This window comes from Notolepis coatsorum (assembly GCF_963971535.1).
Source record: "Notolepis coatsorum genome assembly, chromosome: 5".
Lineage (NCBI taxonomy): Eukaryota > Metazoa > Chordata > Actinopteri > Aulopiformes > Paralepididae > Notolepis > Notolepis coatsorum.
The window spans coordinates 114,660,842-114,686,189 of NC_140169.1; the positions used below are offsets into that span (position 1 = coordinate 114,660,842).

Consider the following 25,348-nt stretch of genomic DNA (forward strand, 5'->3'; position numbering starts at 1 on the left):
GGAGCACGCCCAGATTTGACATCCCAGTGACATCACAGATTGGAGGGTTCTCTCTCTGATTTCTAGCTTTATGAGAGAGTGGTGTGTGTTCACAAATACTGACTGAACTGTCCTGGGGCACAGGAAAAAACATACCGTACAGTATGTGAATTCTTAAAATGGGTGGCATTACCCTGTGTGTGTGTGTGTGTGTGTGTGTGTGTGTGTGTGTGTGTGTGTGTGTGTGTGTGTGTGTGTGTGTGTGTGTGTGTGTGTGTGTGTGTGTGTGTGTGTGTGTGTGTGTGTGTGTGTGTGTGTGTGTGTGTACCTGTTTGATGTGCTCTTTCTTCTGGTACTTCTCGCTGTAGTACTGTTCCTGTCGCAGGGTGAGGAGCTGCTGCTGCTGCTGTTCCTTCAGCTCTGCCAGTCGCTGAGTGCTGTCCTGATCCAACTCACACAGCTCCTGGTCCAGAGCCGACAGGGAGTGCTCCGACCGGCTGGACACACACACACACACACACACACACACACACACACACACACACACACACACACACACACACACACACACACACACACACACACACACACACACACACACACACACACACACACACACACACACACACGCACGCACGCACGCACATACACACACACACGCGCACGCACACACACACACACACACACATGCACGCACATACACACACGCGCACGCACATACACACACACGCACATACACACGCACGCGCGCACGCACGCACATGCACACACAAACAGCATGTTATGACACTCATTGAGTGACTTCTATTGCTAGTGGAAGTAATTTGGGGACATGAAGCATTAATATTGCTTAGCAGCTGAATGAAGAACGCCTCCTGGCCATCATTGACTCGACGCTAACCAATACTAAAATGTTCTGCCTGCAACGTCTCAAGAACCAAAACACCAGACTCCCAGCTTGCAACAAGTGTTTTCAAGGTGGTCTGGAATGACCCCCAGCTTGTGACAAGTTCAGATACGTTTCTTGTCAAATGTTGACTAGCCATTTAACTTCTACTTCTGCCTGCACAGTGCCCATAACAGGTGTCTGGTGGTGAACAGGAATCTGACTGATTCTACAGTGTGTGGATGGGCTCCTGAGGGCCCCTGAGCTGGTCCCTGAGCTGGCCCCTAAATGGTCCCTGAGCTGGTCCCTGAGCTGGCCCCTGAGCTGATCCCTGAGATGGCCCCTAAATGGCCTCTAAATGTCCCCTGAGCTGGCCCCTAAATGTCCCCTGAGCTGGTCCCTGAGTTGGTCCCTGAGCTGGCCCCTAAATGTCCCCTGAGCTGGTCCCTGAGTTGGTCCCTGAGCTGGCCCCTAAATGGCCTCTAAATGGCCTCTAAATGGCCCCTGAGCTGGCCCCTAAATTGCCTCTAAATGGCCCCTGAGCTGGCCCCTAAATGGCCTCTAAATGGCCTCTAAATGGTACCTGAGCTGCTCCCTGAGCTGGCCCCTAAATGGCCTCTAAATGGCCTCTAAATGGCCCATGAGCTGGCCCCTAAATGGCCCCTAAATGGCCTCTAAATGGCCCCTGAGCTGGCCCCTAAATGGCCTCTAAATGGTCCCTGAGCTGCTCCTTGAGCTGGCCCATAAATGGCCCCTAAATGGCCCCTAAATGGCCTCTAAATGGCCTCTAAATGGTCCCTGAGCTGGCCCCTAAATGGCCTCTAAATGGCCCCTGAGCTGCTCCCTGAGCTGCTCCCTGAGCTGGCCCCTAAATGGCCCCTAAATGGCCCCTAAATGGCCTCTAAATGGCCTCTAAATGGTCCCTGAGCTGGCCCCTAAATGGCCTCTAAATGGTCCCTGAGCTGCTCCCTGAGCTGGCCCATAAATGGCCCCTAAATGGCCCCTAAATGGCCTCTAAATGGCCTCTAAATGGTCCCTGAGCTGGCCCCTAAATGGCCTCTAAATGGCCCCTGAGCTGCTCCCTGAGCTGCTCCCTGAGCTGGCCCCTAAATGGCCCCTAAATGGCGCCTGAGGCTTGAAGCATAACAACATCTAATTAACCGATTCACATTCCACACACACTCCACACCTTTTTTCAATGTGAAAAGGGCAGTCTACACTATGGCAATATTGCATGAGAATACCAACACGTTGTCTGCTGTCTAAGATCAAAGACATGCTATTGTACGCTGCACCATAAGCACGTAAGAAAGGTGGAGAGAGAGAGAGAGAGAGAGAGAGAGAGAGAGAGAGAGAGAGAGAGAGAGAGAGAGAGAGAGAGAGAGAGAGAGAGGGGGGGGAGAAGAGAGACAGATATGGAGAGAGAGGGGGAGAGAGAGATGTACAGTAGAGGAAGAGAAAGAAATACAGAGACAGAGATGGAGAGAGAAACAGAGGTAGAGGGAGGGAGCAATGGACCCATACTTTTTTTCTTGATTTGGAGCAATGGAAATAATTGTAATTGTCTTTTTGGAACGGTGTGCATCTGGAGAAAAGTGATATGGAAAAAAGCGACGCACGGCTCAGTATATTTCCTCAAAGGGAAAGGTGTTATGGCAAGTTCTGCAATAGGCTGATACAAAATATACATATGTACAAAAATATACATATCACTACAGAAATGCAAGTCCTTTATGTTCTTCTACCCCTCTGTTTGGGGTTAGCATCTGAAAACAGCATCTGAATATAAGGCCAGTTGGAGGGCTACATCACCACTATGCTACCCCTAGATCCACAAATCTGGACACCCGACCCTGTGTGGCCACGTGCAAAATGGATGGGTAGGGCCAAGTGGTAGGGCCAAGTGGTAGGGCCAAGGGGGGGGGGGGGGTATTGGGATTGGGCTAGAGAGGGAGAGAGAGAGAGAGAAAGAGAAGGAGAGAGAGACTGAACGAGAGGGGGCCCAAGACAGGAACAAGAAAGAAAGACAGAAAGAAGGTCATAGAGGGGAGGAGAGATAGAACAGCAGGAGGAGTAGTCAGAGATAGGGGAGGAGGTGGTAGAGAGAGTGAGAGAGAGATAAAGTGTGTGTGTGTGTGTGAGAGAGAGGGAGAGAGAGAGAGAGAGAGAGAGAGAGAGAGGAGAAGGAGATTCTACCTACCTTTTCTTACCGTCTCGTTTGTGGCTCTTCTGCAGGATGGAGCGGCGCCTGTGGTGCTGGTTCTGCAGCTCGCCGGCCCGGCCCGTGTGCTCCTTGATCAGCTCGCTGGTCTTGCGGTGGTGCTTACGGACCAGCTCCTTCAGCTCCTTGTACTGCCTCCTCTGCTCCCGAACAAACCCCTTCTGCTGCTTCAGCTCCTCCAGCGTCTGGCCCTCCATCTCTGGGAGTGGGGTGGGGGGCGGTGTCAGGGGGGCGGTGTTAGGGGGGCGGTGTTAGGGGGGGTGGTGTTAGGGGGGGCGGTGTTAGGGGGGGGGGGAGAGAGTGGAGATATTTCAGGAAACTCTGCTAATTCGTTCTGTTCATGAAATCTCAACTTCTCATTCGTTCACATTATGAGGATGTTGTGAGTTGAAGCACAGGTGCAACTTGAATGCAACTTGGTGCAAAAGTCCACCCTAACACATTTTGTTTAATTACTATGATACTGGACGATTTTTCTGTCTCTGGCACAGCTATAGGAATAAGACTCTTGATGATAACAATAACTAAAAAAGCTCAAACGCACACACGTCCAAAAAAATCCATCTACGACTCACTGTCAATGGGAAAGCTACAAAAAATATATAAAAACTTGATGACATCACAGATTAATCTTGGTTATTTGGATAGCTAGCTTTGAGAAAGAGCTAGTACATTGATTGAATTGCCCAAAATAAAAGATTTTTTTTTTACAGTATGTGAATTCTGTATTTGGCTGAAATGTTCCTTTCAAGTACACTTGAGGTTGTGGATGCAGGTCTTACCGGTGAGGACACTATGGACGATGTCTTCACTCTTCACTGTGGGTTTCAGTGTACCTGGTGTGAAATAACAATAGATAAAAGTAAACCCAGTTGTCATGGTTAGGTGGCAACCTTTGTAGCTGTCGGTACACATACTGTTAACTAAAACTAACACTAAAAGTATTTGAAGTGTGAAGAAAACTTTACTATATATTTACTTTATACTTATACTATATACTTATATTATTATTATTATTATTATTATTATTATTATTATTATTATTATTATTATTATTATTATTATTATTATTATTATTATTATTATTATTATTATTATTATTATTATTATTATTATTATTATTATTATTATTATTATTATAATTATTATTATTATTATTATTATTATTATTATTATTATTATTACTAATATAATATACTGCCATTCAACTATTATTGTTGTATTATGTTCTACTCTATTATTACTATTATTATTACTCTATTACTATTATTATGACACCTGGATTTCCCTAAGGGATTTAATAAGGAACACTTGACTTGACAAAACAAACAAAACAATTTAATAAAAATATACAGGAAATGTCTTTAGTTTTAGTCAAGTTTTGTCAGTTTGGTAAAATGTGTCAACACAACAAGTCGCTTTGGATAAAAGCGTCAGCTAAATTACTAAATGTAAATGTCTGAGGAGGGATTGGTGCATAATGTTCATCGAGACTAGGATGTACATGACATGTTACCTTTGCAAAGTGTTTGTATTACACAATACCCAAACTTCTTATATTACAAAAACAACAACAAATAAATGACTAAAACTATTACTGAAACTGATAAAAAAAATTAAATAAACAAAAACAAAAAAAAATTAAACAATATAACTAAAACTAAAACGAACCCACTCTGGAAACTAAACTGAAAACAAAGGGGAAAAAAGAAAAACAAGAAAGAAAAAAAAATGCCTGAGTCGGAGGATCAAAATCGATTTACTTTCCCAAGGACATCTGTTCTCAGACTGTTCTCAGGCTGCATGTGACCATGTGTGTGAATAACAAGCAGATTATACTTATTATAGACCCTTTGGGAACGGAAGTTGTCCAGGACGGGAGAATGAAATGTTCCGAACACCATATTGCAATTTGGGATGAAAGTGTATCCAGGATTATTGAAATGTGCAAACATGCTCTAAAGTGATTTGTGTAGCGAGGCAATAGAGGCATTGCACGGAATGTTTGTGTAGTTCTCTTTTTTCCGCTAGTAACCACTGGCAACCACTTTTGAAAGAAAGGCAGATGCTATTAGCACCCAGGTGTCTGTAGTCTGGAGTTATACATACAGTATATACACACAGATGTTGCACATATATATATCCACACATATATATATATATTTTATTGTACAGTATCTATTATTCCTATTTTATTTGTTTCTTACTTTTGTATATGTATATATTTATGCAAATGTATTTATTTTGTATTAACTACATTCCCTTGTGTTGCTGCATATCATTTAATTTCTCCTATGGGTGATCAATAAAGAGACATCTTATCTTATCACTGTAGCTATTTACACCTGGGTGATCAATTAGAGATACATCTTATCTTATCACTGTAACTATTTACACCTGGGTGATCAATAAAGATACATCTTATCTTATCACTGTAGCTATTTACACCTGGGTGATCAATACAGATACATCTTATCTTATCACTGTAGCTATTTACACCTGGGTGATCAATAGAGATGCATCTTATCTTATCACTGTAACTATTTACACGTGACCTGGGTGATCAATAGAGATACATCTTATCTTATCACTGTAGCTATTTACACCTGGGTGATCAATAGATACATCTTATCTTATCACTGTAGCTATTTACACCTGGGTGATCAATAAAGATACATATTATCTTATCACTGTAGCTATTTACACCTGGGTGATCAATAAAGATACATCTTATCTTATCACTAGCTATTTACACCTGGGTGATCAATAGATACATCTTATCTTATCACTGTAGCTATTTACACCTGGGTGATCAATAGAGATACATCTTATCTTATCACTAGCTATTTACTCCTGGGTGATCAATAAAGATACATCTTATCTTATCACTAGCTATTTACAATTGGGTGATCAATAGATACATCTTATCTGATCACTGTAGCTATTTACACCTGGGTGATCAATAGAGATACATCTTATCTTATCACTGTATCTATTTACACCTGGGTGATCAATAGATACATCTTATCTTATCACTGTAGCTATTTACACCTGGGTGATCAATAGATACATCTTATCTTATCACTGTAGCTATTTACACCAGGTGACTCTGATAAAGGCCTACATTATGTGCAGTGGTAGAGTAGGAAAAACTTGGAAAAGCCTGATATCAAGTTCCACTGTAACTTGTTGACGAGATCCAGTAATAAGACACCAAATTATTACATTCATATATATATATGATATATTTATCACATATCTGTTGTTTTGTTTTGCACATAGCAACTGTTATGTCTTCCAACATGGAGGACAAATGAGCATTCTAAACATTCTGTGAAAGGCCTCTATAAGCAGTTCAAATGCAGTTGCTTGCATGTTTCAACAAGGCAACAATTACACACACAATCTATACAATTTATTTACTCATTATACCCTTTTTGTGTACCAGTTGGTTTGAAGGTCTGTGGTTGATATAAACAACATCAGTGGTTGATTAGTGGGGAGACGAAGAAGAATAGTCTCTCAGTTTGTATGCCATGTGGTGCTCATGATGGGGGTGTCATTCCCTGTTTTTACCCTGAGGCTGCCCCAGTGCCCCAGTTTAGTGAGATAGTGCATTTAGCAGGGTGCCAGGTTGGTATACAGCACCTGTGGGTTGAGGCTGCTGACCACACACAGAGGGAGGTTTTGGGGTGATGGTGGGAGTGTGGCTCAGTCCGTTCTCTGCCGGTGGCGGCTGGTCAACATTAGGCTCCAAGGGGGCGTCGCCACACGCCTCCACCTGCCAATCACATGACAAAGAGTCAATGGGCGGAGCAAAATCACCTGTCGACAGTATACGAAATTCACGTCTAATACTCCCACGGAAATATATTCAATGTAAAATACTTTACGACAGAAGGATTAGCGACTAACAGTAGTACAATCGACAACAACAATTAAGGAAAAACACAACTGAGCAAGTTGCTAACCCTGCATACTATACGATATGATACGATATATTTGTATTCATACAAGGTCAAACAAGCATCATACAGATCATGTAGTAATGTTGCTGAATGTAAAATACAGTGCAGTTGACATGTCTTTCCCAGTTCCCCGCTCCACCCGTATAAAGCCACACCCATGGCATTTTCATCAGAATCAAAACTTTAGATCCACAAGCCTCTAAGACCTGTTCTAAAACCCCAATGTGTATTTACAAGCCCGAAACGTTTCTTTAGTGTGTCAGTATCTTCAGAATGGTATTATATGAGAAGAAAAGTTGAGATCCAAGGCAGCTCTACAAATTTTAAAATGCCTTTATTGGTTGGCTTACATTATTTAGAAAATGTTTAAATACCGACATGTTTCGGCCTACACATGGCCTTCTTCAGGGTGTTGTAGCTGTGACAAAACAATACTGTGACTGTGATAATGTAAGCCAACCAATAAAGGCATTTAAAAATGTGTAGAGCTGCCTTGGATCTCAACTTTTCTTCTATAACGAATCCCTCCCCGGATTTAATCCAAAGAGCACCTACCGAAACAAAACAAGAACGCTGAAGCCCTCTCCATATCCTCTTTTTTGGTATTATATGAGATATGCCTTGACGTGACGTGACTTTATTTTGACAATATATAAATAACATGTGACAGAAGCACATTCTGGAATACTGCCAAGGATAGACACAAAAAAGCTCAGAGCTTATTTCCATTGTGGTCCTTGTAGGGGGGTAGGGGAAGTGTTCAGATATGCATCATACAGTACAGACAATAGTAAAGACACATGACATCACAACATATCACATAGACATAACCTGTGTCATGGACACCTTGTAGTAGACATAGCTCTGGGGGCCCACTCTCAGCATGACACCCTGTGGCAACAGCACACTCCCTGCCTCACTCAAGAAGTCACTGTTTTTAGTTCCTCATATATCGGTTGAATCCCTGGACATGGTGATAACTCCAAGAGGATAAAGTCATCTCATTCTCCAACGGACTTACGACAAAAAGGGCTTTCTCTTAGGGCCATTTGAGACCTTTTCAGGAAAGACATGAATATAGACAATATATTATAATATAATATTAATTATATATGTTTTATTGGGACGTTTGGTGAATCCCAAAATCGGCCCGAAAAGGTCTCAAATGGCCCTAAGAGAAAGCCCTTTTTGTCGTAAGTCCTTGGTGAATGAGACCCATTCAATAAACTCATTTTTGACGAAAGTGCACTTTTTATAATGACCAAATCTATTTATTTATTTATTTATCTATTGGACTGACAGATCAACAATGTAGGGATCCCATTCTGGCAGTGTCATGTCTTTTATACTTTGAAGTGTCATGTATGTCTCTTGTCCCTGTTTTGTCCTGTTTTGTCTTGAATGTATATGCAGCTGTTTGTGATATCATGCCTTAAATTGCCCCTTGCGGGACTAATAAAGTTTTTTGAATTGAATTGAATTGAATTATCACACAGCCAGCTCTCCTCTTCTCTATCTCTCTCTTTACTTGTATCTGTCTGTCTCTCTCTCTCTCTCTCTCTCTCTCTCTCTCTCTCTCTCTCTCTCTCTCTCTCTCTCTCTCTCTCTCTCTCTCTCTCTCTCTCTCTCTCTCTAAAACTCCAGCGACTAGACGACAGTTGCCATGGAGGCAGTAATTGGCGCCGCTTTCAATTCGCTGCCCCAGTGGGTAATCACGTTAGCTGACAAATCAGATTAGAGTAACCCCTCTGGACCCACCTCTCCCATCCAATCTCCTCTCTCAGCCTCCCCTAGGTGCCGCCGATACTAGAATATTAGAACCGGTATCGCGATACTTAGGCTGGTATATCGGTATCAAAGTCAAGAGGTATCGTGACAACACTAGCTAGCATGACATGGTATCACCTTAGGTTGTCTAGTTTCACATGATACCAGTATCTTCACTCCAGCTTTAAAACTGATACACCGCTACAGCCTTTGAAAAGACAGCTCCGCCAGCGGGAGGGCGGGTCTCAGAGGGTTAATGGTGTCAGCTAACTCAATCAGGTCTATACAAAGAGAGGAGGGGCAGACTGCCTGGGGACATGCTACCATTGATCTGCCACAGAGAGTCACACACGTTACACACAGACACCCCACTGTGGGCCAGTGTCCAAATGAATATATTCCTTACTAATTTCGAAAGTAATATTATTACATTACTTATTACTCTCAACATTCGTTAAATTTTTTGTTACATTACTTCCGTTACACCGACCAGATTTGCTTCCTTTCTTAACAGAGAAATTCGGTACAACATACACAACATAGGCTACTTTACTGATCACGTCAGGGTAGCACACCTCAATGGGCGTTCAGACCAGATGTGCAGGCTGCCACAGATCAGATGCCCTGAGCTAGATCATTGTTTTCAACAGAAGACCTGGACGCAGACAGAGCACAATGCTTGTGTGAAAGCTCATGAACTGAAAACCAGCAGCTCCTTTTCCCTCAGCATTAGAAGTTTGGTAACAAGACTACTACAAGCGTGATCAAAGCTACAGCTGTATAGCCTACTGTTCTGAGGCCACATATGATTCATAATGTATACTGTTCTGTGGCCAAATAATAAACCATAACCATATAAATGAACCCTTATAAGTTGTTTTAGTGAAGTATATAGACATGTGCCATGTTATTCTGACAGTGAGTAAAAATGGCCTATAGAAAATTCTGCTACCTGATAGAACCACAGTTGTAATACAACATTTCAATAAAACCTTCCATTCTTTTTTAAACACTATATTTTCCTCTCCAAACTACTCCTACAACACCATCTGAAAGGTTGATTTTATTTTTCAAAGTAGAAATATATCCGGGTCTTGCAGGGTTACATTTATGAAGGACAATATTTTAAACAACTCCTTGTATGTTGTTGTAGGATAGCAGGTGTTTCAAGAAATGTGAGGTGATATTTTTCGAATGTGGAAATTGACAACGATGTCATCTTTGGTCTTGACAAAATCAATGCAATGGGGTAACGTGTTGTTTTTTGATGGGGTAACTGCAATATTATTACTGAAATTGAGGTAGTCATTTCTTACACGACTCGTAAATGTTTTTACTATAATATATTATAGCATCACTGCCCACCATCGCTTAAAATATGTAAATAAAGTACTAATTGATCACATATTGTACATTATGTTATAGCAAAACGTAATGTATTCATGTATTGTATTGAAAATGTGTGTAATAAGTACATATATTACATAAATTTTTTTGTTTTACTTTTTCAGAACACTTTTGAGTTCCCCTGCTGGGGAGCAAACCAAGGGCACTCACATTAGAGCCAAGTGCCTTTACCTCAATACTACCTTTTCCAATAACCTCGCCCAAACCCTTAACCACACTGTTACCTTTAACCTCTTAAGCCCGGAGCCTATTTTCTGAAAATCCGCCTAAAATATATATCTAAGTAAATGGAATATTGCTCCACTTCTACAAGGGTCATTTGCATATTCTTGGTATCTAGGGACATCTATGGACCTCAGTGAATGTATTCCCAGAAATATTGTGTCTATTACTAGGCTTGCTTAAATTGTGATGAAACAAAGGAGAATATGAATTATGATTTTTCTTTGCATCTTTGACAGTGAATAACACCATGCTAATAATGACCAAACATTAAAAACTGCCACTGATCTCGTTCAGTACCTTCTTGAGATCATGTGTACAAAACAATTTAAGGAAATGAATAAAGGGAAGATGATTAAACAGAAGGTTCTGTAGATACATTACTGAATTCTCCCATCCGGACCAATGCAATTTGAAATATTATTATAGAATATAGATTAGCAGGCTTATAAATTACCTTATTATAGCCAATTCGCACATATATATATTAGAGGTGGGCATAGATTAATTTTTTTTAATCTAGATTAATCTATCTGCAATCCTGGATTTAATCTAGATTAATCTAGATTAAAATGGCTAAAAAAAAAAAAAAAAAAAAAAACCTGCCGAAGGCATTCAAAATATGTGTGTTCTACCCAAATAATGACCAGAAGTAAGTCCTTACTTTTTCTTTCCTCCTTATGTTTCTCAGGCCAGGTGGCCCATTACACCATGAGCCCATCTCCCGTTTCCAAAATGCATTACAGACTGTTTGAAAAAGCTGTTTTGCTATGATAATTGGTAATGAAATATCAAAATAATGTTCAATAAGATGTACTTGTGTTTAATAAGTTGTTTTATTCAGAAGTTAACACAAATAAATAATATTACCAGTACAGTACAGTATCTAGCACTCTCAGGAGCAAAACAGAAAGAATCATTTCAAACTTGAACTATGTGACATGGCTTGAATCAACTGCTCCAGTGGAGTTGCTCAGTGGCCAATGGTGTCAACTGTGGTTGTACTGGGCAGCTCCCAGGTGTGAATGGAACTGTGTGAATGTGAAGCAGGGCGTTCCTGAAAAAGAGCATCTGTGCTTAGAGAACCTACCCTGGGTAAATAAAGGTTAAAAAAAAAATGTAAAAAAAAAAAAAAAAAAAAATTTAGATTAATGCGTTAATTATATTATCACGCGATACTAGTATAGCGTTAACGCAGCACGTTAACGCCGTTAACAGCCCAGCTCTAATATATATATATATATATATATTATCTTTAAAATGCCCGAGTTCAATTTGGATTTAGTATCACCAGGTGTGCATAAGAACAGATAATGAAATCTACTGTAATCTACTGTACTTTTTTTATTTTCCCCACAGTGCAACCGTTTTGAAACTAATTTCAGATCCAACCATAGATCAGATCTAACCATAACCGTTGAACCCTGACCCTAACCTTACCCCTAACTTCATATCTTAACCATAACCATTAAATGAATGTTAAAACTAACCTTAATCATAGTATTGCTGTTTGTATTATGGCAGGTTGGTGGATTAGTCTAGTGGTGAGAGCACTCGCCCGTGACCACAATCATTGTTGGTTCGACTCGCAGTGTTTGTTTTAGACTTGGTTACGAAACATAAATATATTACTTAAACAATGCATACATACATATTACTTATGGCAATAACATAACGTACTACAGACACACATATTACACACATTTCCTTTACCAAAATGTATTGGGTAAATAACATTGACTTTCATTCATTCCCTCTAATACACACATAACCCTAACTACCCTCAGCCTTATCTTAACTTAACCCTAACCTTAACCACTAGCCCAAAAAGCTGAAGCAATTGGGGAGTGGGCTTTTGTCCTCTATTTGAGAAGCCGTTCCCAATCACTTAGTTTGTAGGCTGAAACATGTCTCCAATTTTATAGTTAAGTCAGGAACATGCGCACACACACACACACACACACACACACACACACACACACACACACACACACACACACACACACACACACACACACACACACACACACACACACACACACACACACACACACACACACACACACACACACACACACCTCTTTGTCGTCCTCCTCCTCTCCAACTTCCTCCAGGGTGAGGGCAGCCAGCTGATTGGCTCTCTGCTCCATCAGGTTGACATAGCGAATGGGATTGGACAACGCCTCAATGACGTCTGAGGAACAGGAAACAAAACAGGGACAAGGACGCATTACACCACTTGCATGAAGGTGACTATGGAGAATAGAACATTCTCTCTCCACACAGGATGTCAAGAGCTTGGCTTCTGGATGTCCCGTCTCACCTGCAAACGTGTCTGGGACATAGTCCTTCACCTCCACATAGACAAACAGAGCAGGCAGGGCCAGAGACTGGTTCTTCTCATTCCTCAGCCCAATGTAGTGGTAACCTGCAGGGGGAGGTTTGGGTTACATTAACTTTTTTAAGCAATGTTCATTATGTTTTCCTTTAGAAGCATGTTCCCCCTCCCCCCACCCCATCTCATCACACCCCTCCCGACAGCACAAAACATCACAATACAAACAAAAACAAACTAAAGAAATACAAAAAGAAAACATACAAATTATGTCTATACTTTAGGTAGTACTCTTAATGCCATTCTTGTCTCAAAGATGATACTTATGTATATATTTTTCTGTGATACATACTAAGATTGTTGTCTTATGTTAGGATATCTGTAATGCTTGCATTGCTAAGGAATTTAATCAAACGTTTCCAGATGTCCTCAAACACATTTTGCCTAGTTTTCCATATGTATGTTATCTTCTCTAATACATACATGCTCATTTCATTAATCCAGGTTTGGGTTACATAAGGTTTACTGGTCTGGCTGTAGCCACTCTACTGCAGAATTCTCCAAACAGTTCCTCTTGTGGGCCAACCAGCAGCACTGTAGCAATGCATCAAACACGTTATATTGGGCATCACTGATGTGCAGGTAGTGTCGGGAAAAACAAGAGTTAAGTCACCTGGGCGGATGGCAGACACAGGAATGATGCGATGGCCGATGAATTTCCCTCCCTCTTCGTACACGCCTATCCTCAACGAGGCCAGATTGGGCAGAACAACCTGAGGAATGGATGTACAAAAGATGAAAATATGTATTGTAAGACACTTAGTCAAAAAATAAATCAGTTCACCAAAGTAAAAACACAGCATGTATAACACCCTCCACAAGTCCTCAGATCCACAATGTCCAATCCCGTTGACAATATTCACACGTCGGCCATTTTGCTCTTATTCGCCTTATTCACCTCAAGTTTGATGTTATGTGAGGTACGGATGCTAAAGTGCCCATTCACTTCAATGTTAAAACATAGCTTTAAAGATGCCACTTCAAGAACTGAAGTAGTCAAGACAACAATCAAAATACACTATCAGAGTCAAAACAACAGTCAGAATAACACTATTGGAATTACTGTACAAGCTCATGACTACCTGACTCACATTGTTTTTCACCGCCATCGTTTTCATGCGACCATAGCGATCTACAAAAAACAAAGATGGCGGTGAAGTGAATAAGATGAATGTCATGCTCAGGTTGGGATTTATTTTGACCCTGTTCCCACCTAGGGTGGGATATGCAAAAATGGCCGCCATGTGAATATGGTCAATAAAAAGCGAGTTACAGGCCAGGTGCTGCTTGAAGACCCGAAGAGCCTTGAAGAACATGAAAACAAACCAATCTAAAACCACTCTATCTTTTCTGTCACCTAGCAACAGTAGCTTGCAGTTTCATAACTTCCACCATCCAATTACATTTCTCACCCGAGAGGTTTTTAGAATAGAAGAGAATGATTGAACACAAGTTGGCTATGTCCCAAAGTGGCAAGTAGGCCTAATCCAAAACACATCACCTCACAGGCATCACACTTTCTCCCCTGGGGGAAAGTATGATGCTCGAGTTCATCGCAATGATGACTTACACTGACCAAAAATAAATAGTACGGCTCTGTGACTTGTTTGAACAAGTCTGGAGCTATAATCTGGTGTTGGCTGGATGGACCGTACTTGTAAGTAGAAGAAATGCACTGTAGGTTACGGTCTTTTTGGATGCCAATAAGAAAATAAATATAATGACACCAGCCTCATTCTGTAAGCCCTGACACCCACACTCAAATATAGCCATGTTCCGTTTTTTTCCCCAGTATTTCTTATTCATTCAATATCCTGGGTGGTCTGTCTGACCTTCTTGAAGATAATGGCCTCCTCTTCCCAGACAGGGTTGATGGCATTTCCCTGAGACGTCTTGGTCTTGAAGGCTTTCCTCCGCGTGTCCACTGGAAGACCGATCATGTCCATCTCCACATAGGTCCCTACCTTCTTATCGGACAGGAACTGACCAGAGATTACCTGGTGTGTGTGTGGGGGGGGGGGGGGGCAGGAAATACGGAGGGAGAGAGAGAATATTAATGTAAATAACAATAGCAATGCCCTCACAAAAGAATGTGAACAGAACAAACACATGCCAGATGACCAAAGACATGATATTTGTATGCCTTAAAGGTGCATTTTGGCAATTTTTTTACCTGAATCCTATCATTTGGTTGTAATGAATGATTATAACTAATACATGTTCTGTATCTCAAAAGCTTAGCCACCCCCCCCCCCCCCCCCAACCATGTTGGTATGTCTAGGATTATGGTTGAAAATCTGCTAAATTACCTTTTAAGACGTATTAAGAACTACTATTTCTCAATTGCTTAAACACATTATTTGGAACATCAGACACAACGTGCACAACCTGAAACTCATTTACCAACTGCTAAACCAATTCTGCTAAACTCCAAACACATTTTCTGCTTTAGACTCAGATTCCCTTTCCAAACCACACATTTCTCACAATACTACACACAATTCTCTATATCTTGCACACTCTTCTTGAATTCCCTCTCTTGGTGTTCACACAGAACACACTGCCAATCACATTTCTAAACTCCAACGGCTGTTGTGCAATTTGCAATGAGAGATTTGCTATAGAAGGGTCACAGATGAGCTCCTGGTTTGTTTGGAGAAAAATGGATGGTGGCAACATTGAAGAGAGAGGTGAGCAGCAAGGCAGAGAGTGAGAGTAAGAGGAGGAAGGGGAAGAGGAGGAGTAGGAAGAAGACAAGGAGAAGGAGGAAGAGGACAAGGAGGAGCAGGACAAGGAGGTGGATTGCAACACTACTACTACTACACCGACATCTAAGAACGGCCCTTCTAAGGTTTCTCTCCTCCACATTGCCTGTGGTGCATTTTTTCCTATTGCTAGGTTTTAGTGAGTTTTTCCTTACCTTCGCGTGGGGTCTGGGAGTGTTGCATTCATTAATTTAATTTATTTAAAAAAATTTGGACTTTATTGTATTTTAGTTTTGTTCTTGATTTATTGTGATGCTTAGCAGGTGGGGGCCCACATGAGGGCCCTCTTGAGGACGATTTGCCCACCTGCACTTTGGCGACCTCTAGTGGCTCGTGTGTGCATATCTTTTAATACAATATATCGAAGCCCCATTTGTTGCCTGTCGATAGCCCTTTCAGGTGACAAAATCCGTTCAGCGGTTCTCGAGTTACATGCCGATATGTGAGGCTTGCAAAAAGTACACGGTATTGTGCAAATACTACTCCCAACTCTTGGAGCTCTAGTTCCGTCAATCATTTGGCGATCTCGAAAATGATTGGACAGGGTTGTAGCCAATGAGTGTGGCTTTCCAATGATACCCCACCTGGGGATGTATGAATCAGGGATCTAGGTGAAAAGTCATGAGCGAAAACAGGAAGAGAAAAACCGCAGAATGAATTGAAGTCTATGAGAAAACTGAGCTTTTCTTTTGTACACAGTTTACCAAAATCACTCCTAATAATCACTCATTTGTTTCTGAACGGATCTTTATGAAATTTGGACATGTACTACATAAGACTTCAGGCTATGGATCTCTGGAGTTTTTTAAGCCTCCAGCCATTCTTGGAAAATACTACTTCTGGACTACTAACTACTACAGAAATACGTGAGTAACAAGTTTCTCTACAACTCAAGTTCAGACCTATGTTATTCTATTTCATTAGCACTAAAGGTGAGTATTCCTTATTGTATCAGAAACGTCAGAATGTCATCTTTCAAAAGAGACCAGGCTCATGCATGTGGTATAAGTATAAAGTATAGTATTTTGGTTTGCAAAAAAATGTAGTCCTCAAAAATGAAAACTAAAATGGCTAACTTTGGGGGCGCCTGTTTTTATGGTGTTTTTGTTTTGTTCTTGATTTATTTAGTGATGTTTCTTCTTGACTTGATTAAAGAAGACGTGTCCGGCCCATGGGGACATTAACGTGTGTTGTCGAGCCTTACAAATAAATTAGATTTGATTTGATTTGATTTGATTTGGAGGAGGAGGAAGAGGACAGGCAGGATGAGGAGGAGGAAGAGGCCAAGGAGGAGCAGGGCAAGGAGGAGGAAGAGGAGGTAGAGGACAAGGAGGAGGAGGAAGAGGCCAAGGAGGAGCAGGGCAAGGAGGAGGAAGAGGAGGTAGAGGACAAGGAGGAGGAGGAAGAGGCCAAGGAGGAGCAGGGCAAGGAGGAGGAAGAGGAGGTAGAGGACAAGGAGGAGGAGGAAGAGGCCAAGGAGGAGCAGGGCAAGGAGGAGGAAGAGGAGGTAGAGGACAAGGAGGAGGAAGAGGCCAAGGAGGAGGAAGAGGCCAAGGAGGATCAGGAGAAGGAGGTGGAGGAGGATGTAGAGGACAAGGAGGTGGAGGAGGAGGAAGAGGATAAGGAAGAGGCCAAGGAGGATCAGGAGAAGGAGGTGGAGGAGGAGGAAGAGGAAGAGGACAAGGAGGATCAGGAGAAGGAGGTGGAGGAGGAGGAAGAGGAAGAGGACAAGGAGGATCAGGAGAAGGAGGTGGAGGAGGAGGAAGAGGAAGAGGACAAGGAGGATCAGGAGAAGGAGGTGGAGGAGGAGGAAGAGGAAGAGGCCAAGGAGGATCAGGAGAAGGAGGTGGAGGAGGAGGAAGAGGATGAGGCCAAGGAGGATCAGGAGAAGGAGGTGGATGAGGAGGTAGAGGAAGAGGACAAGGAGGATCAGGAGAAGGAGGAAGAGGAGGAAGAGGACAAGGAGGATCAGGAGAAGGAGGAAGAGGAGGAGGAAGAGGAGAAGGAGGTGGAGGAGGAAGAGGACAAGGAGGATCAGGAGAAGGAGGTGGAGGTAGGAAGAGGATGAGGAAGAGGACAAGGAGGATCAGGAGAAGGAGGTGGAGGTAGGAAGAGGATGAGGAAGATGACAAGGAGGATCAGGAGAATGAGGAAGAGGAGGAGGAAGAGGACAATGAGGATCAGGAGAAGAAGGAAGAGGAGGAAGAGGACAAGGAGGCTCAGGAGAAGGAGGAAGAGGAGGAGGAAGAGGACAAGGAGGATCAGGAGAAGGAGGAAGAGGAGGAGGAAGAGGACAAGGAGGATCAGGAGAAGGAGGAAGAGGAGGAGGAAGAGGACAAGGAGGATCAGGAGAAGGAGGTGGAGGAGGAAGAGGACAAGGATGATCAGGAGAAGGAGGAAGAGGAGGAGGAAGAGGACAAGGAGGATCAGGAGAAGGAGGTGGAGGAGGAAGAGGACAGGGAGGATCAGAAGAAGGAGGTGGAGGATTAAGGGGAGGAGGAAGAGGACAGGGAGCGAAGGCAGGATGCAGTTGTTTTGTTTATTGCCTATTTTCTGTCTCTCTTTAATTTCATCCCATTTTGGGTAAATATAGTGTTTTCCATTCATACTATAGTGTTTTCCATTTTGCCACACACACACACACACACACACACACACACACACACACACACACACACACACACACACACACACACACACACACACACACACACACACACACACACACACACACACACACACACACACACACACACACACACACACACACACACACACACACACACACACACACTGTAGCAGAGTAGCCTATTGGCACTGCCCCTTTAAGGCAGGCAGTCTAATTGCCATATAGGACTCAGCTGAGTTGATTTGCAGCATGGGCAGCAGAGCAGAGTGAAGCAGAGCAAGTAGAGCAGAACAAGGACGCAGAGCAAGGAGAGAGGAGTGAAGTGAGAGCAAGGGAAATACTGAGAAGAAGATGTGAGTTAAGAAGGCAAAGAACAAGTCGATTTGGAGGAAACGGTGACAGACTCCTCATGTATCCTGTGGCCTACAACATGGCCGATCAAAGAGAGTATCACCTGTAAAGAGAGGACACCAGTGGTGACAAGTTAACTCCTTCCATGAACCGGGTCATTATACGAAAGCTTGCCATTTTGTGTCCCTCGACCAAAACTCCTCTGTCAATTTTAATAAAAAAATAATGAACAATAAAACATTTCATAATTTAGATTCCTGATGTGTCATGTAACATAAAAACAAATACAATTTATTTAGCTTTTTGTTTTTAAAAGAATTTTAAACACTTTTGTGCAAAGCATCTTGCAAAAAAATGAAAAATGACCTGTCCCTCAGTAAGATTGTTCTACTTCCACTAGCTATTAAGGCCAAAAAATCCAAACTAGAACATAAAAACTTAAGCCTATATCAAGGCACAAGTGTTGTTTCACTACGCATGAATGAATTTTTTTTTAAATATGTTGCAAATGTGTAAAAAAATTACTTTTTAGTTGTGTCTCCATGTTGTTGTCAACCCTGTTTTCAACCCTGTTACACCCCTTCAGAGATAATGGACTGTTTAGAAATGTACATATAGCCCAGGAACTGACATCATCTTCCTTTTCTAAAGATGGTGGAGAAAAGACAAGTAAGTGTGCTCCTCTTTTCATGTATTTTCTTCGAGTTATGTGATGTCCAACAGAGGGGGACGAGCTTGTTGCGTCAGAACTGTTACCATAAATGCGCATGTTAAAAAGTTATTTGTTTGAAATTGTGAATATACATATTTAACATCATTATTTCCTCTCATGAATGCACACTATGTGGTGTCAAGTCCATTAGCATATGGCTATTAATGGCTGCTAGTTGCCTTTTTCGTCAGCCCTGTTACCATCAGCCCTGTTACCTTTCAATGGGTAACAGGGTTGAGTGAATGGTAACAGGGCTGACAAAAGTATATGCTTTTGTGTGTACATGAAAATATACTTCCCTTACCAATAGTAAGAGGTTACAGCCAATGTTAAAGTGACTTTTGTATTTGTATTTTATATGATTTTCTTAGGATGACTCTATCTACAGTGGAGAAACAGCGCATATACAGGCAACGTAGAGATGCTTATCCCGAAAAGCGACAAAGATATTTAGAGAAAGAGAGGGTGAAATGGAGAAAGGATAAGGAGACAGGGAAAAAGCTGTCTATCAGTCAACTAAGTGACAGAGAAAGGAGAGCCAAGTGGCGCAAATTCACTTTCTTTCACTCGTAAAGCAAAGCTCCGCATCCCAACACAGTTCAAATCAAATGTCAAAGCTTTCTATGACCGTGATGATGTCAGTCGAGTCACGACTGGAAGAAAGCAGACCATAACACGGCAGAAAGTAAAAAAACAAAAGAGATTTCTTGTTGATTCACTGCAAAATCTTCACAGGAAGTTCCTATCTGAAAATCCACACAGCTTTGTCCTACAATCTCTTTTGCAGACTTCGACCCTTCTGGGTGGTACATCCCACCATTCAGGACAGAGATACGTGCATGTGTAAAATCCATGAGAACCTCGGCTTTGTGGCTGACAAGCTGAAGCAACTAAGTTTGCTTACCAATTCCAACCTTGAGCAGCTTATTGAAGAGGTCTCTTGCAGCACAAACAGTAAAGAGTGCATGTATGGAGAGTGTCCCACATGCAAACTGAAAAGCTTCCCACTGGCTACTGTTCCTGACACCAACATGCGTGTTGCATACATACAGTGGGTAATGGAGGAGAAGACCATGCTACAAGAAAAGAAGGCTGTGTCATTCAAAGTGACAGCTAAAAAACTAATTGAAAGCTCTGTAGAGGAGCTCATTGAGCATTTCACTTGTCTGCTGCACAGGTTTAAGAAACATGTGTTTAACATCAAGCAGCAGTTCTCATTCTCCAGAGAGCTAAAGAGAAGTCTGTCCTCACACGAATGCATTATACATGTGGATTTCTCAGAAAACTACTCATGTAAGTACAGTGCTGAGATCCAGGCTGTGCATTTCGGTGCCTCGCACCAACAGGCATCAATGCACACAGGTGTGTTCTATGTTGGTGAAGATGCACGCCATCTCTGCTTCTGCACCATCTCAGAATCCAAGCAAAAAGGTCCCCCTGCGATCTAACACCTTGAGCCAGTACTGGACTACGTACAAGCCAATCATCCACCTGTGTCTGTGGTCCACTTCTTCAGTGACGGTCCTTGTACTCAATGCAGGCGGAAGGGTAATTTCTTCCTGTTCAGTACTGAATTGAGTAAGAGGGGCTTTGAGAGTGGCACATGGAATTTTTTTTAAGCAAGCCACGGAAAGGGAGCGCATGATGGTGTTGGGGGAGTATTAAAAAGACTGGCAGATCAACTTGTGAGTACAGGGCGTGACATTCCTGATGCCACCACACTTTACCGAGCACTACTTACAACTGGCACGACAGTGAAGCTCTTTTATGTGGAAACTGAGAACATTGTGGATGCTTATCGTAACATGCCAGCAAATATCCCATTAGTCCCAGGGACAATGCGAATACACCAAGTGGTCACCAACAGGAAAGGCCACTTGATCACCAGGGATGTCAGCTGTCTGTGTGCCACATTGAAGAACCTGTCCTGTACATGTTTCAACACTAACCACTTCATCTTTGCTCCACTGATAATGGGCCCTCAAATGATCAAGGCAACCCAAGCCTCAAGCACCCCAGCCATACCTCAGCCAACCACAAACACCCCAGCCATACCTCAGCCAACCACAAGCACCCCAGCCATACCTCAGCCAACCACACAAGCACAAGCACAAAAGTCAGCAGAACAGCTGACTGAAGAACTTCAAGGACCCCAGGAGATCGATTGGAGTAGTGATGGGATAATTGGTCAATGGTGTGTCCTTACATATGACCAGGAGCTATACCCTGGAATCATTGTGGCAACATGTGAAGGATATGCCCAAGTGAAGTGCAAGCGCCATATTGGCCAGAATAGATATTTCTGGCCATCCCGCGAGGACTGTATCTGGTACATGTTTGACGACATTTTAAAGTTAATTCCTTCTCCTGTCAATGTGACAGCACGACATGTAGAGATCCGGAAAGACATCTGGTCAAAACGTGTTGGGTAGGCAAACTAATGGTGCATTAGGTGATTGTTTGTTCTGCAATTCTAGGGAGGGGGGTTTAGATGTTTGAAAAGATGTTAGATGTTTGAAACATTGTTCTACTGCTGTTTGTTGCCAAGGTTGAATTTCAGCTGTCAACCAAGGTTGATAGGGTACCTGAGATGGCGTTTCCCCCCCCTCCTATTCCTGATTGTTTTTTGTTTTGTTTTTGAATAAAACAATTGATTGAATTTGACTACATCTGCAGTATCATAATTATTTTCATCATCTTCTACACTAAAACCTCATATCTGTCAACAAAGTATTCTGATATGTCATGTTGAATTAAAGGCTTATGACTGTGTCATAACTATCTCCATAACATCTTCTTAAATAACTCCATTACACCCACAATTGTAACTTAATAGAATAGAAATACTTTTATTATCCCGTGGGAAATTTGAAATTAAACAAGCAGTATAACCATTTCGGTAACTGTGTCATTCCTGTTACTGAGGTGTCAGCCCTGTTAATTGTACAATATTCTGATGTAATTTAAGAAAAGAAAAGAAAAATGTAAAACAAACTCATTTTATATGTTAAGTAATAGAAACCAGTGGCTCCCTTAAAGAAATTGGGATATTATTATTTTGTTTTCATAACTTTTTCTTAAATCAAAGATGCTGTGAAAGGGTCCATTGTGAATGGGCATATTTATTCATGGGGGAAAAAGTTTACTTGTCAATATTCTAACTCTACAAACACACTATTGTAACAAGGGGCTTTTATCTTTCATATGATATCATAATTATTCTAAATATGTATTTATAACCTTTTCAAACAGTAATTGATATGTAGTAACAGGGCTGACGAAAAACAAATATGCATGTTGTTTAAATGTGAAAACAATAAAAAATATAATAGCCTGAGATGGCACGGTACATTTGTCTGAGAGATAAGAATCCACTTAATAAAAGAAATGTATCCAAAACTTTTAAAACAATACTTTTCAAATCAAACATTAAAAAGTGAAAATGGCAAGCTTTCGTAGAATGACTCTCCGTCTCTTCAAACCACCAACTATCCTGGACTTGACCACCTTCACTCAAGATCTTCAGTGTCCCTGTTCTCCCAGCTTCCCCCTACCAATCTCCAAGCTGTCCTCAGCCACCTCTTCAGCCTACCCCATTCTGCTACCCCCACAAACACACAATCACTGAGCACACACACAATCTGGACTGTTTTTGTTTGACTTATTACCATTTTTCACTTGTATTCTATGTATCTGTTTTGCACTTGATTATTTTGAATACAGTATATATTATTTCACTGAATACTGTTTGCCTGCCTCTTATTTCAAATCTTGTCGCATGCTGTTTTTTGTAGTGGAGGTTACCTGGAGCTAGCCGGTAACAACAGTAAGCTTTAATTTAGCTTATTTAATTTATTGACAGGTTTTAGCCTGTCTGGCGCCCAATACACCACTAACATTTACATTTAGATTATATTGGGCTGACCACCGCAAAACACACACACACACACACACACACACACACACACACACACACACACACACACACACACACACACACACACACACACACACACACACACACACACACACACACACACACACACACACACACACACTTCCTTCACCTTCACAGATAGAGTGTTGGCTACTATTCCATCCACGGTGCTCTCAGTGAAAGGGTCAAAGTGTTTGTCAGGTCGTCTCATGAACTCCGGCTTCAGTCTGTAGCCACACTTCCCATTGTACTCATACATGCCCAGGTTCAGCTGCATTGACAGGTCTGACGGGGACGGAGAGGATGACATAATAACAAGTCACACATAAGGCTGGGTAACATATAGACATTATCATTTGTCCTCTATTTTTGTCGTAAATTATTATTTATTCATATTAATACTATTAATCATTCTTATTATTTGAAATAGGATACACAATTTTGTCATCTAAATGAATGATGAAAGTAAATGTTATTGTAAAAAAAATCTGAGAATTCTGTCTAGTTCTTTTTTTTTATTACAGTTTCAGTTCAGTCACTTCCCATTACCAGACAATCCAACATGATGAATATATGATCTAACATGTGAATTTCCACATGGGAGCATATATCATGGTATATGTATGCACTATAAATAACTCATGAGCCCTCAATACAATAGGGCATTTTAATTTCACTAATGTCTTCACTAGAAGTTAACACAATGAAATAATGCATATGAATGACTATTGTGATTTCACTATCTCCACACCTACAGACAGTTATGAGATTCTCAACTAAATCACATCTAATAAAAACAACCATCTTCTCAGATAGGGGTCCCTGGGACAACATCTTATGAAATAATAATAATAATAATAATAATATATTTGATTTGTAAGGGTGTTTTATATTTGTGGAACAAATCTCAAAGCGCTACAGTGTAGAATCACATAAAAACTAGCAAGTGAGTAAAAAAGAACATCAAATAAGTTGGACTAAAACTAGTAAAGGAGTAAAAACATTTGCTCATGACATGACAACGTTTGCTCTGAAGCAAAACACACTACTCTGAAGCATCTCCTCTCACCTATGGTCTGGAAATTGAGGGCCACCAGCTGACAGCCTGCGTTCCAGAAGAGCTGGGGGTTGTAGTTGGAAGAGTCCACCCTGGTGCCTTTAGGGTAGATCCTGCTAAGCTGTAGCTTGTTGTATCTGGAACATGTGGGTTAAGGGCAAAGGCTGGAGAATAGCATGACCTTCTGCAGGTAGAAAACACGCTGACCTGCAGGAGTCCAAAGCTAAGCCCCAGATGGCACCAACATTGCACCGACCTCATTCATTTTGTAGATCTGGGCATATATGTATCTATCTTATATTGTATAGTATATCTATATCCATCTTATATTGTAGAAAAAGTTATTTGCTTTGTTAAACTTGCACTATGGAACTTTTTCCTGAAAAACGATTGCTTCTTCAGCTAGCTAAATCGTGGAGTTGGGCTGAGTTGGGCTGTAGGACAAAGAGAAAACCCTGTGAAATTCCCCATACAAGCTCTTCTGGTTGGACACGGCCAGTGGCATGAAGGCTAGTGACTCATTTCTAGAGCATGAAATGTGAATGACACAAATGCAAAACAGTGCCATTCTTCAAGTCTTTATAGTTTTCTTTTTTTTCCCTTTCTTATCTGCCATGTCTAAACAGGGTGCAGTTACCCAAACATGGCCACAGGGTGCCAATCTACCATTAAATCTGAAAACATAGATTCGATGACCTGAATGATGACACTGACGAAATCCCCTATAGAACAAACTTCGTTAAGGAGTGACAAGGATACTCTACAAACTCCACGGGACACTTGGTCAGCTGCTCCAGCGCCTTGGTCTCCACAAAGGATGACATCTGGTAGCTCCTATTCATCTCTGTGGATACGGTCACAGATTCAGATTCAGATTACTTTATTCACCATATTGTAGAGGTACAAATGGAACGTGATTTGACATTTCAGTGCATGATTATTCACAAATAGGAACAACAAAATAATAATAATGATAAATAAATAAGTGCAAAACAGGACAGAACAGTGAGACAACAATAAGACAGTAAAGTGCAGTGGAAGGGGACATGGAT

General features: G+C 41.5%; 1 protein-coding gene across 1 annotated transcript in view; it reads right to left on the reverse strand.

Moving 5' to 3' along the window:
• Positions 1–25,348, reverse strand: part of LOC311228313 (1-phosphatidylinositol 4,5-bisphosphate phosphodiesterase beta-1-like) — a 397,421-nt gene that overhangs the window by 119,250 nt on the left and 252,823 nt on the right. The window contains exons 12-22 of the mRNA XM_084314222.1: positions 25,056–25,140; positions 24,309–24,433; positions 23,370–23,524; positions 14,678–14,842; positions 13,459–13,558; positions 12,774–12,878; positions 12,529–12,644; positions 6,735–6,867; positions 3,869–3,922; positions 3,066–3,285; positions 308–476 (exon numbers count right to left, since the gene is read on the reverse strand). Of these exons, the coding sequence (XP_084170348.1) occupies positions 308–476; positions 3,066–3,285; positions 3,869–3,922; positions 6,735–6,867; positions 12,529–12,644; positions 12,774–12,878; positions 13,459–13,558; positions 14,678–14,842; positions 23,370–23,524; positions 24,309–24,433; positions 25,056–25,140 (1,427 nt within the window). The remainder of the gene's footprint in view (positions 1–307; positions 477–3,065; positions 3,286–3,868; positions 3,923–6,734; positions 6,868–12,528; positions 12,645–12,773; positions 12,879–13,458; positions 13,559–14,677; positions 14,843–23,369; positions 23,525–24,308; positions 24,434–25,055; positions 25,141–25,348) is intronic.